Source organism: Armigeres subalbatus, chromosome 2 (genome assembly GCF_024139115.2).
Source record: "Armigeres subalbatus isolate Guangzhou_Male chromosome 2, GZ_Asu_2, whole genome shotgun sequence".
In the NCBI taxonomy this organism is placed as follows: Eukaryota; Metazoa; Arthropoda; class Insecta; order Diptera; family Culicidae; genus Armigeres; species Armigeres subalbatus.
In genome coordinates this window covers 401,510,815-401,523,399 of record NC_085140.1, presented here as the reverse complement: position 1 = coordinate 401,523,399, position 12,585 = coordinate 401,510,815, and the positions used below count along the sequence as shown (strand labels likewise).

The window sequence follows — 12,585 nt, the reverse complement described above, 5'->3', positions numbered from 1 at the left end:
GTATGACCAAAATTATTAAGACTGAGGTCCACCTCAGAAATAACGATTTTCCTAATAAGATCAGCGCTCTCACAGTCTGTGCTAAGCCGTTCTGGAAATTGACTAAAATTTTGAAAACCAAACCTCGTCTCATTCCACCACTGATCCCGTTAGACAACAAAGACTCAAAGAGATGAGAAGGCTACTGAGATTGGCCGGCACTTCGTTAGCTCACACGGTCTTGGACAAAACATTAGGGGTTTTCACTCAACAGCGTAGGTTGCTCCGTATCTGATTATAGAAATGTTTCACACTCAATAACAAGGGACGTATTTCAAATTGCCTATGAAACATTTCCATAAACATATACGCAGCAACCTACGCCGGTAAGTGAATACCCCTATTATCAGTCCACGTGAAGCTGCTGTTAGTCAACTTGCAGACTATATTCATCAACTTCCCAACGATTTCTCGGAGGAGTTGGAAATAACAGCTGACGAGCTGTTCAACTATGTCAAAACGTCGAAAAACATTAAGGCCCCAGGTTTCGACAGAGTCTTCAACCTAGAGCTCAAGCACATGGGTGAGCCGTTTTTCAACCGTGTTGTCGTGATTTTCAATCCGTGCTTTCGGCTTAGCTACTTCCCCTCCGTTTGGAAGTCAGCCAAAGTGATCCCAATCAGGAATCCTGGGAAAAACCCAAAAGCTATCGACCCATCAGCCTTCTCTCAGCGTTATCTAAGCTATTTGAAAAAGCGATTTACCGCCCGCTACTTGAATTTGTCGAACAAAACAACATCTTACTCGAGGAACAATTTGGTTTTCGCCGTGGTCGATCCACTGTTCATCAACTGATCCGAGTCAAAACATTCTTAGTCGGAATAAGTCTGTTTCCAAAATATCCGCAAGGCCCCGCTGTACGTTGAAAAAGCCTTCGACAACGTCTGGCATGATGGCCTGGTGTTCAAGCTTCATAGGTACAACTAGAGGTGTGCGCCGGTCCAATATTCAGCGGCGGCGGCGTTGGTCCGAATTTTGGTCGGCAGCGGCGGCGTTTTCGGCATCACGCCGAAAGCCATTTTAGCCGGCGGCGGCGGCGTGGATCGGCGTGGCGATTTTTTTAATACATTCCTTTGAGATTTTTTTTTGATTTTTTTTTCGGGAACATGTTTTCAAGACATTAACGGAACAATCTTTCAAATTTCGCCTGAAAAATCTGATGAACTTCTTCAAAAAATTCTTAAAGTTTTACCAAAATATTCATTTGGAAATTAATTTCGGATTGTTCACGGAAAATACTTTGAAGTTTAGAGATTTTTTCGGAATTACCAACAGAAGCTCTTTGGTAATCCAAAAGAAAATTGTTTTGAATTTCAGCAGGAGATTCTTTGGAGTTTACATAAGAAATTGTTCCAAATTACTACAGGAAAATGTTCGGATTATCCGCGGAAAGTTCCTGTTGAGTTTCTGTTGAATATTTTTCGAAATTTACTCGGAAAATTCTTCATAATTGTAGAAGAGTGCGGCTAGTAGAATGTGTGTTTTAACGTTAGGACGCTCAGTCTAGAAAAATAAGACGGCTAATTTGGCATGGCCATCGTTAAAACAGAAAATTCTTCAGAATATCCGCGGGAGACTCTGGAGTTTTCATAGGAAATTCTCTGAAATTTTCACGAGAAATTCTCCGGAATTTGAATGGAAAATTCTTTAAAATTTCCGCGCAAAGTTGTTCAAAATGTAGATTTCAATAATAAAATATTTGGATTTCAACGGAAAATTGCTCGGAGTTTTTAAGGAATTTCGTTGGATTTCCAAGGAAACTTGATTGCACAGCAGACGTTCGATAATTCCAAGTCTTTTCGACTGCAATTCGATAGTTGCAACAGTTTTGTAGTTATCGGACCTCTGAACTTCAAAACGATTTCAAACAAAATCGATGATAGCTGCATTGTGCTGCACAATCAGGTGCACTTCTATTGCATCTAGGGCTTCCATTTTTCCCGGGAATCAACTTCCCGGGAAACGGGAAATGAAATATTAATTTCCCGGGATTTCCCGGGATCCCGGGAAATAAAAAAAAAACTCTCGAAACTGATTCAAAATCGTAGTTTAAATTTTGTCGTAAAATATGATTTTGAAAATATACATTCGATATCAGGGATGCTTGCTATTTTGTCCTCAAATGATGAAAGAGTTGTTGAAAGCCTGAACAAAAGTTCAGTTCGAAAAGCGTTAACTCCTTCTACAAAACGTTCGCCATGTCATACACACTTAAATTAATTTGTAGACCTCGGCAAAATTGTTGCCGAGATTCCAACAACCGATGACTCGGTAAAGTTCACCGAAATCTCGGTAATTTTTTTACCGAAATTCGTCGAAATTATTACCAATATCTCGGCTGTTGGATTCTCGGCAATCGGTAAACTTAGAATTTTAAGTGTGTAAGTATTAGCATCTGCTCTGGCTCGAGAGTAAGATCTGCAGTGTCCTGATGAGCTCCGCTATGTGCTTCAGGTTGTATCTGCATTTTTTTCCAGTTTTTGGACAACGACGGCTTCGAGAGATTCTCTTATATTATCGCCAAAATATTCCTAACTTGAACTATTCTTATACTCGACGACTTTTTTTGTGCATAGAATCTTCAGGTCAACTTTGAAGGATAAACCATTTTTATTCATGTACGTCCACTTGAACACATTTTGTATTTAAAGCAGATGAATGAAATATTTGCAATGAGAATTCTTCTAGTCAAAATAAAAAAGAGCTTTCAGGCGAGTGCTTGATTGTCGTATTTTAACGATCCTGACTATAACATTTTTTTCAGTCAAACTATGCTTGAAATGTCGAACAGATCCTAAAAATGAAATTAAATGTTTCAGAAATATCTCAAATATCTATATCGGGAATTGAATCAAAAAGGACTGAAGGTCTTAAAAAAAACCTTTGACAATAATTGGATTAACCTGCCAAAGCAGTCACTGCTATTTCCCGAATATCTGCGAACATTGGAAGCTCTGCTGTTTCACCACAGACACTGAATTCGACTTCACAACGCTTACCGACGTTTGAACCTACTGAATAAACGAACGATAGATACAAACTGGATCTTTGTCTCGCCTCTCTTCAACACGTGTTAGAATGCACCGTATGATTCTGTAGCATTTTTAGTTATAACTTAAATTCTTAAACTTCAAAAGTGAAATAAATAGTAAGATAATAGTAATGAAATTGATACCCCAAAATCCGTTATCATCAAAATAAAAAAGACTATTATTACATAATATTTTAGTATGTTCATTTCCCGGGAAATTCGGGAAACTGATACATAAATCCCGGGAATCGGGAATCCCGGGAAATATGATTTCCCGGGAAATCGTTTCCGGGAATGGAAGCCCTATGCATCTGCCGGCGACTGACAACCGTTTGATGTCTAGAATGCGTTGCATTTATCGAACGACATTCGCTAACTGAAACGTAAACATGTTGCAGTTATTTAACGACTAGTGTAAGACTAGACTAGTAGCAAAATACGACCGAACTGGTAATTTGACCAAAAAATCAGAAGGGTTATATACAAGATACGACCGCCTGACGTAAACTACGTAAAGCAGATCATAAGATAATAATTAATTTGCTTAGAGCTTAGAGTGATTGAAATTTTGACTTTTTCGCTCTCCTATGCTTGAACGATAACATTTGCTGTTTTGATGAACCTCCTAAATTTTCAACTGAATTGGTTGTTATTTAACTGAGTACGAGCAGTTTGAAGTTTGTATGGAAATCGCCCCGTATGTGAAAGATCGTTTCGTGCGGCGGCTCATTAACTATTTAGGGGGAGATCCCCCAGCGCAGAACACCTCCCAATACCGGACACTTCTTAAAACGATACTTACAGAGCTCCCTCATTCAACTTATTAAGTACAAAAGAAAGCTATTGAAAAGGCTTTTAACGGCTTGGGATATCAGATCTTCATGTGATAAGCTTTGTACAAAATTTGAAATTGAATAAAAATGCTTAAAATTTTGATGTTTCGCGTTATTTTAGAAGGATTGAACCAACAATATTAAAATCAATCAAATGCATTCTGATTATGTGAAGATGGTCAATATTAGCCATATTTTTTTTTTTTTAACCATTTCATTTATTTGGTAGGCTCAGTCGTGTGTGACACTTTGCGGAGCCGCAATTCTTAAGTATGATATCTTTATACTTTGTATCATCTTATCATTAACCGTTAGTAGGGAAGGGACATAGACCATAATACTCGTGGTGACTCAAGGTTATATTTTACTTAATTCAGGATGGACGGGGTAAGGATTTGGATTTAGGTTATTCCAGCTGCTCATCCGGGCGTTTGCGTTGAAGACGGTTTTGCATGGCGTCGTGCTCGATTTTAATTCAGCAGGGAACATCTTCCGGATGGCCAGGGCTTCGTGGTACACGGAACAGAAGAACAGAATCGAACAAGAGAAAAAAAACTGAGAAAGAGATAAACACGGGCATTAGACTTTGATATCAGCCGAGCAAAGAAAGGCATAGATGGACTGCATATAAACCACATCGCGATCTCCCAAAACACCTCTTATTTCCCTGAAGGGTTGTTTACCTCGGGCCACAAGGGTATCCAATAGTTGCTCTCTGGAGGCGTCATTCTCCGAGCAGAACCAAACTACGTGATCGATGTCATCGTAACCGGCTCCGCACCTACATAAGTTGCTATCGACAAGGTTTATTCTGTAGAGATGTGCGTTTAGTGAATAGTGATTGGACATAAGCCTTGACATCACGCGAATGAAGCCTCGACTCAAGTCCTCACCTCTGAACCACGCTCGCGCAGAAACTTTAGGAACTATAGAAAATAGCCACCGTCCAAGTTCGTTGTGTGACCAATTCATTTGCCAATTTTGAAGAGTACTCTGACGGACTAATGGGAAAACTCGTTATTCGAGATTTGTCTATCATAAACTTCACCTTCCTGTGCGCCCACCTTTGCTAGCGAGTCCGCTTTCTCGTTGCCATAGATTAGGCAATGGGATGGGACCCATACAAAGGTAATCTTGAATGATCTTTTCGACCAAAATACGCATCTGCTCTCTTATTTTTGTAAGAAAGTAAGATGCGTGCTTAACTGGTTTCATCGACCGGAGTGCCTCGATAGAACTAAGACTATCCGAGAAGATGAAATAATGGTCTACGGGCTGATCGGAAATAATCCCCAAAGCGAAGTTATTGCTGCCAGCTCAGCAACATAAAACGAACACGGTTCCTGGAGGTTTTCGGAAGGTGGTTGAATTTACATTGAAGACACCGAAGCCAGTGGATCCGTTGATGCGAGAACCATCAGTGAAATATCTGTTGTTGCAATTGACATGTTCATATTTTTCAGAAAAAATGGAGGGAATAGATATTTGTCGAAGATGATCTGGTATTCCTTGAATAGCGTGTTTCATGGACAGATCGTATTCAATGGAGGAACTGTCGTTGATGAAGTTAACTCGAGGTGGATTATAACATGGAAGACAAAGATCTGACGATATGTAGTTGAGGTAGACCCTCAGGAATCTTGACTGACGAACCAGGTCAAGCATATTATCGAAGTTTTCTAAGACAAGTGTGTTACTTGTCCCACATTTGATCAGTATTCTAAGTGAGAGTTCCCAGTAACGGTGCTTTAAAGGAGTGACTCCAGCAAGCACCTCCAGGCTCATGTTATGCGTTGAATGCATACAGCCGAGAGCAATACGCAAACAACGATATTGAATACGTTCCAATTTAATTAGGTGGCAATCAGCTGCTGAGAGGAAGCAGAAAGAGCCGTACTCTAAAACAGAGAGAATAGTCGTTCTATAGAGTTTGATGAGGTCTTCCGGGTGAGCACCCACCACGTTCCGGATATAGAACGTAGAAAATGTATTCTTTTCCGGCATTTATCTATCAAATAATCAATATGGGTTTTCCAGGTACATTTGGAATCAAACCAGACCCCAAGGTATTTAGAAGATAAAGATTGGTTGATGTCGTCATTCAACAGCTTTAGTTTCAGTTGAGCTGAGTTCCGCTTTCTAGTAAACACAGCCACTTGAGTTTTTGCGGTGAAAACTCGATCCCTAAATGTCTGGCCCAAACAGTCAGATTATCTAGGGTACTTTGCAATGGTCCTTGCAAGACAGCTGCACATGGACCTCTTAGAGAGATCACGGCATCATCTGCAAGTTGTCTGAGCGTGCATTGTTCTTCCAAACAATTGTCAATATCTTTAACATAGAAATTATAAAGCAAGGGACTTAAACATGATCCTTGGGGAAGGCCCATGTAGCTATTTCTGGAAGTTGTCAGGGTGCCGAGAGTAAAATTCATATGTTTAACTGACAACAAATTGTACAAAAAATTATTTAAAATGACTGGTATTCCACTACTGTGCAGGTTTTCCGACAGTACTTCTATGGAAACTGAATCAAAAGCGCCCTTAATATCCAAGAAAACTGAAGCCAGTTGCTCCTTGTGCGCATAGGCCAGCTGTATATCTGAAGAGAGCAACGCTAGACAATCATTTGTTCCTTTACCTTTTCGAAAACCGAACTGAGTATTTGACAGTAATGCATTTTGCTCGACCCAATGGTCGATTCTTGAAAGGATCATTTTCTCCAATAATTTTCTCATGCATGATAGCATGGCAATCGGTCGGTATGAATTGTGATTAGACGCTGGTTTCCCAGGCTTTTGAATAGCTATTACTTTGACCTGTCGCCATTCTGGGGGTACGATGTTGTACTCCATGAAACAGTTGTACAGGTCAAGTAATCGTCTTTTAGCGATATCAGGGAGGTTTTTCAGAAGGTTGAATTTAATGTTATCGCATCCCGGGGAAGAATTATTCGATGAAAGAAGAGACATAGATAGTTCCAGCATTGAAAATGGCCCACCCAAAGAACCGGGATCAGCTACTGATTCTCGAAATAGCGGTTCTGCTGGTACGGAATCTGGACAGACCTTTTTTGCGAAGTTGAATATCCATCGATTGGAGTATTCTTCACTCTCGTTGGTGGAAATGCGGTTCCGCATGTTGCGGGCCGTTTTCCAAAGTGTTGTCATTGAGGTTTCTCGTGATAGTCCCTCGACAAAACGTTGCCAGTAGCTACGTTTTTTAGCCTTGAGAAGATTTTTGAGCTTTCTTTCAAGCCTCAAATACTCTTCGAAAAGCTCAGACCTTCCGTGTTTACGGAAAGCCTTGAAGGCATCAGATTTCTCGGAATACAACTTAGTACATTCATCATCCCATCCAGGGGTGGCTGGTCTTCTTATGACAGATGTACTTGGAACGCGTCGTTTCTGAGCTTCTAGTGCGCTTTTATGAATCAATTCGGTAAGGAATCGATACTCATCCAGTGGAGGAAGAATATCAGTTGATTCAATACCAATTTTACCGCCGATGAAATTTTTGCCAGTCAATGTTTTTCGTGAGGTCGAAAGGAACATTTACTGGCACTGATCGTTGATAGCCACTTTTGATTGTGGTGACTATCGGCATGTGGTCACTACCATGGGGATCTTGGATTACCTTCCACGTGCAATCTAATGATAGTGAATTAGAGCATAAAGACAGATCTATTCGACTTTCCTGACCTTGAGGTCCTATTCGAGTTACTTCGCCTGTGTTCAAAATATTCAAGTTGAAATCGTCGCACAAATCATAGAAAATAGGCGCTCTATTATCGTCTCTAGTTTCGCCCCATGCAATACCATGTGCATTCATATCCCCAGTATTAAAACTGGGGATGATAAAAGAGAGACTGCGCTCCAAAGATGCCGACGATTAAGTGAGGCATTTGGGGAATATACACTGAAGCTATGCAAAGGTCTTTATTCTTTACATTTACTTGGCAAGCGACGATTTCTAAACCATTAACAGTCGGAATGGGAATTCTGTAGAAAGTGTGACATTTTTGATTCCCAAAAGAACGCCACCATAATGATCATTCCGATCTTGGCGAATAATGTTAAAATCGTGGAAGTTGATTTCATATTCAGAAGAAAGCCATGTTTCACAGAGTGCAAATATATCGGAGTTGCGAATTAAAAATTTAAACACGTCCAATTTATGTTTCAGACTATGACAGTTCCACTGCAGCACAGTGATTGTATCTTGTATGGTCGTATTATCCATCGAAAGATACAAGTCCTGCAAGAAGGGGCCATGAAACAGTCAATTGCTTCAGATAACTTTCAACTGTTGGAATAAAGAGGTCAATGATTGGCCTCAATGAATTCGGAATATTGAATAAGTTCAAAATACAATCCACAAGGTCCTTAAAGGATATCAATCCTCGCTTGGACGAGATTCTTTTCTTGGAAGTGCGAGTAGCAGTTTTCTGCTCAGAGATATTCCTTGACTGATGTTTCTTTGTAACATCAGTTTTAGGCAATGGCGGGAATGTCTTACTGCAACATGGGTCAAAAGGAGCAGTATAGACCGGCTGCTTCGGAATTTTAAATAATCCCCCATTACCATCAGATTTCGGCAAGCTTCTAGGGATGATTTTTGTTTTCTTACGGCGCAATCCCGGGAAGACAGTTTCTTCCTCTTTTCGGGTACGTGTACCTCCGCAGAATCATCCATATCGGCTACGTCAGAGTCCGATTCGTCAATGGAAATGACATCATAAAAATCACTAACTTGAACGGCGGCTGAAACAGCAGCCGTTGCGTTGGCAGTTGCGGATGTGTCTTGCGACTTTACCATTTCCGCATACGACTGCTTGGAGCGCTGTACCAACGAGCGCTTCACTTTTGGGTGCGCTTTCTGTACACCGGCATTCTTGCAAACCATGGGGAGGATCCAAACCACAATAAGCACATTTTGTTGCTTGTTGTTGGCAAGCCTCCTCCCTATGCTTCTCAAAACATTTGCCACAACGGGGCTTGTTGTCGCAAAACTCGGCAGTGTGCCCCAACTGTTTGCAGTTGGTACAATTAAACACCCTTGGCACAAAAAGCCGCACCGGAAATAACATATTTTCAATATCTACATATTTTGGGAGAATCGAACCGGCGAACGTCACCCGAAGCGAACCAGACTTAGAAAATACTTTTTTACCATCTACCATGGTAGCTGAATGCAACTCCTTGCAATCCAGAATATCCACAGTAGATAGCAGGGCATTCTTTAAACGACCTTTTCCTGCAAGTACATCCTTGCAAGTCAGGCTCGCTGCGTTTATGACACCTTCAATTTCGACCTCTCGCGAGGGCACATACACTAAATCTTCTACATTATACCGTTGGTTGGTTGGTTTGCGATTGCATTTGCATCCTGATATGTAGGTGCGGTTACACGTAGTTTGTTCCGATTAATCTGATGAAAATCAGTTTTCGGAAAACGACGCGTCAAATCACGCTTGATGCCTAGAAAATCAAGGCTTTTCGCTTTCTGCCGGAAATAAACAACCCAGGGACCAGGTGATGTGGCCTGGTAAAATCGCGTGCGAACAACATTGTCTGTTGAAGGCGAATCGCCTCCACTCGCTTCGTCCATGTATGCGAAGAAAAAAAAAACTTAAATAAATTTATTTAAGAAAAAATCATTTTTTTGAACCAGGCTAATGCCCACTCTTTCTGCACTGGCCGATTATTTCTGTTCGAGAAAAAGTGAAGCCAACTCCACGCTGTGTGAACAGAAGCGTGGTATGATGTGCGAACAATGAAAAGCGTTTAGGTACTTAGCCTTTTCGTCGCTGCTTCGCTGCTACCTACGACCGTCCTCGTATGATGATGGAAGCCAATCCAAAAATATTCACGGCGCTGCACTGATCACCGGTTGGTGATTTACCAAATGCAGCCCGCTTCCCTCTAGCCGGCAGGATTTCACCTTGCGAAACTCGACAAAAAAGACACACCGCGCCGAATAACAAAAGCGCACTTTTCGAGTAATTCGCGTGAAGAGATACAAACTGTAAACTATATGCGTCTGACTCAGTCCAATGCCGCACTGGGAATGTAGCCATATTTTAAATAATGATGAAGATTTGTTAGATGTTTTATGTAATTGTGGTGTTCGGACATTTAAATTTTTCATAGCAATTTTTTACACCTGTTTTGTTACACTTACTTCAATTCAATTGTTTCTTCTTGCTGAGAAAGCCAAAAAATTTAGCTGAAGAGTCAAATAAGCTCTACAAACAATTTTTAATATTTACAGCTTGAAGCACGGGAAAAATATGATTATTCTGAATGATGTCTTTACTCATGTAACAGGAACTTAGTCACATTTGAACAATTGAATATTTGATGCAATAGTGTCCGGTACTAGGAGACATTTTTCTGAACCGTGAATTTTTTCTCCATTCATCGTCGTAAAACGTGTTCAAATGATCAAATATAGCTTGTATGAATCATCAATGGCCATATTTTATGTATAAGGTATAAAAGGAAACATAATCCGGATAGTTAGTTTTTTTTGTCAAATGGCTTATGTGTCCGGCACTGGAGGATCTCCCCCTAAATATAATCAACCCGAAGACTTCGAAGAATATTTTCTAATCTGGTTCTAACGGTTGTTGTGAACCGATCGATTTCGTAAGCAAAGTTATAATCAAAACAAAAATGTTCATTATTGATAATTTATTCTTTTACGTGCTCAATTGAATTTCCCACGATTTAGTATTTCCTTAATAATTTTTCTTGCAAGCAGCAAATTGTTTCGCAACAAAAATGATTTATTCGCTCGCTAAATTTCCTATGGTGCCAACGTACTCACATATTTTTATATATTAATGAGCAACATTGCATAACGGTTTTCCAAAAAAGTTATTGTTGTCATAGTAATTCTCAAACTTCAAATCGCACGTGCTAAGTCAAATTACAACCAAATCTGCTAAAAATTAGGGAAGTTCAAAGACAACTGATGCCACCGTTTAAGCATAGGGGAGCGAAAAAGTCAAAATTTGAACCACTCTTATGAGCATGATTGACTGCTACGGTTGTTACTCTGTTTCTGCCAGGCCAGATGTAATTACAAAGAGAACCAACAGATGGTATTTGAGAATAATATAACTTTCAATGTGTACAAATGGGGGACCCAAATTTAAGTAATACCGGCGCCGGCCGTGTCCGAATGCGGGCCCAATTATTGAATTATTAGGAATATGTTGACGTGATACTCTTATTAATAGAGGGCGACGACGAGTCATCTGCACTTCCACGAGTAACCATTGGGATGTTGAATATATGGGGTCGGGAGGTAGCAAGTTCGTTTTGGTAAACGTTTGGCCGCGTGTAATGTGTAGTTTTTCCGCAAATCATGTTCGATCTCACACCAATTCATTTGTGTTTCGAACAAAATTAGCGTAACTCAATATATGAAAATGGTTAGATATGACAATTTAAAATTTTCATTTAAAACCCCCAAATTTATTATTCCGCAGTGGTGCCTTTACATTCTCCAACTGTTGTGTGACTTTTGAAGTGTTATTTTAAAGGGGTGCTGCCTAAATAGTAAGATAATATTGTTTATAGTTGATAATCAATTTGAATGATCACCTCTTGCTTACATCAACATATCCAGCATCTGTAGCACTTTTTCATAAACACTAGGGGAAGGGGGGGCAAAATGCCCTAGCTAAGCAAACACTGATTTATTGTCTTATTTGTAACGCTATTCATGGGCATTTTTACATTATGCAACAGTTAAACAAGATAGCTAGTTGATGCCATTCAAAAATTGTCAAAAATCTCAATCATATTGATAATATTCACATTTCAAAAAAGTGGTGATATTCTGTTGCCGGAAAACTCATGAGGCAAAACGCCTTTTAGCTGGCAACTACTAGGGAACAAAGTACCATGCGTCGGCGAATCAGCATTCTGGTATGGATAGTGCGTGGAGACGCAAGTACATTGTAGGTTAGCGCCACTAGGGCGTTTTGCCTCGCCAAAATGTTAGATGTTTCTTCAAAATGTGGAAATTTTCGGTTTTTCCGACCTTCCCATACACTATTTTGAAACTTTTTTCGCCTAACCTACATAATTTTAGATCTAGTTTTGTTATGGCCATCTTAATGACGGTAAATATGACGGAAACCACAAAAGGCGTTTTGCATCGGGGGGGCGTTTTGGGGCCTCTTCCCCTACTTTTTTGCTCCGACCGCGGTCATTGCCGTGGTTCTATTTTGCACTTTTTGTGCGAATCACCGCACAAAAGTAGAGCGCAAGAACCAACGGCACCAGACGGCAGTCATAACGAAATTTTACTGGGTTGGTAAAGAATTGGAATTTTCAATGTTTTTACATTGATAATCAATAGCTCCAATTAGCTTGAAAAATTGCTGGAGAGTTTCCGATTCCATTGATAATAAAATCTCGAAAATCCATTGAAAAATAAAGGAGCTATTAACGTTTGAAATCTTACATGATTTCGTGACGGTCTCGAATTTGGAAATTTTCATTTGTCACCCTGTATCCGAGTCTTCCCCATAGACGTAGTTTACGTCAAAAGTCGTTTTCCCTAACAGATCGTTTGGTCCGGTCATTTGGCCGAATCGGCCATCATCCCGAAATGCCGTTTCGATGAAATGGTCCTTTGACAGAATAGGGAGTTTAGCCGAAAATGT

General features: G+C 40.2%; 2 protein-coding genes across 5 annotated transcripts in view; both read right to left on the bottom strand.

The window, feature by feature from the left end:
* LOC134213296 (bone morphogenetic protein receptor type-1B) overlaps positions 1–12,585 on the bottom strand; it is a 601,077-nt gene that overhangs the window by 185,036 nt on the left and 403,456 nt on the right. The gene's annotated exons all lie outside the window — the stretch shown is intronic.
* Positions 4,141–12,585, bottom strand: part of LOC134217556 (uncharacterized) — a 96,308-nt gene continuing 87,863 nt past the window's right edge. Inside the window, exon 2 of one of the 2 annotated variants that reach the window (XM_062696334.1) lies at positions 4,141–4,458. In XM_062696334.1, the coding sequence (XP_062552318.1) occupies positions 4,261–4,458 (198 nt within the window). In that variant the 3' untranslated portion in view covers positions 4,141–4,260. The remainder of the gene's footprint in view (positions 4,459–12,585) is intronic. The other variant, XM_062696335.1, reaches the window with a different exon arrangement.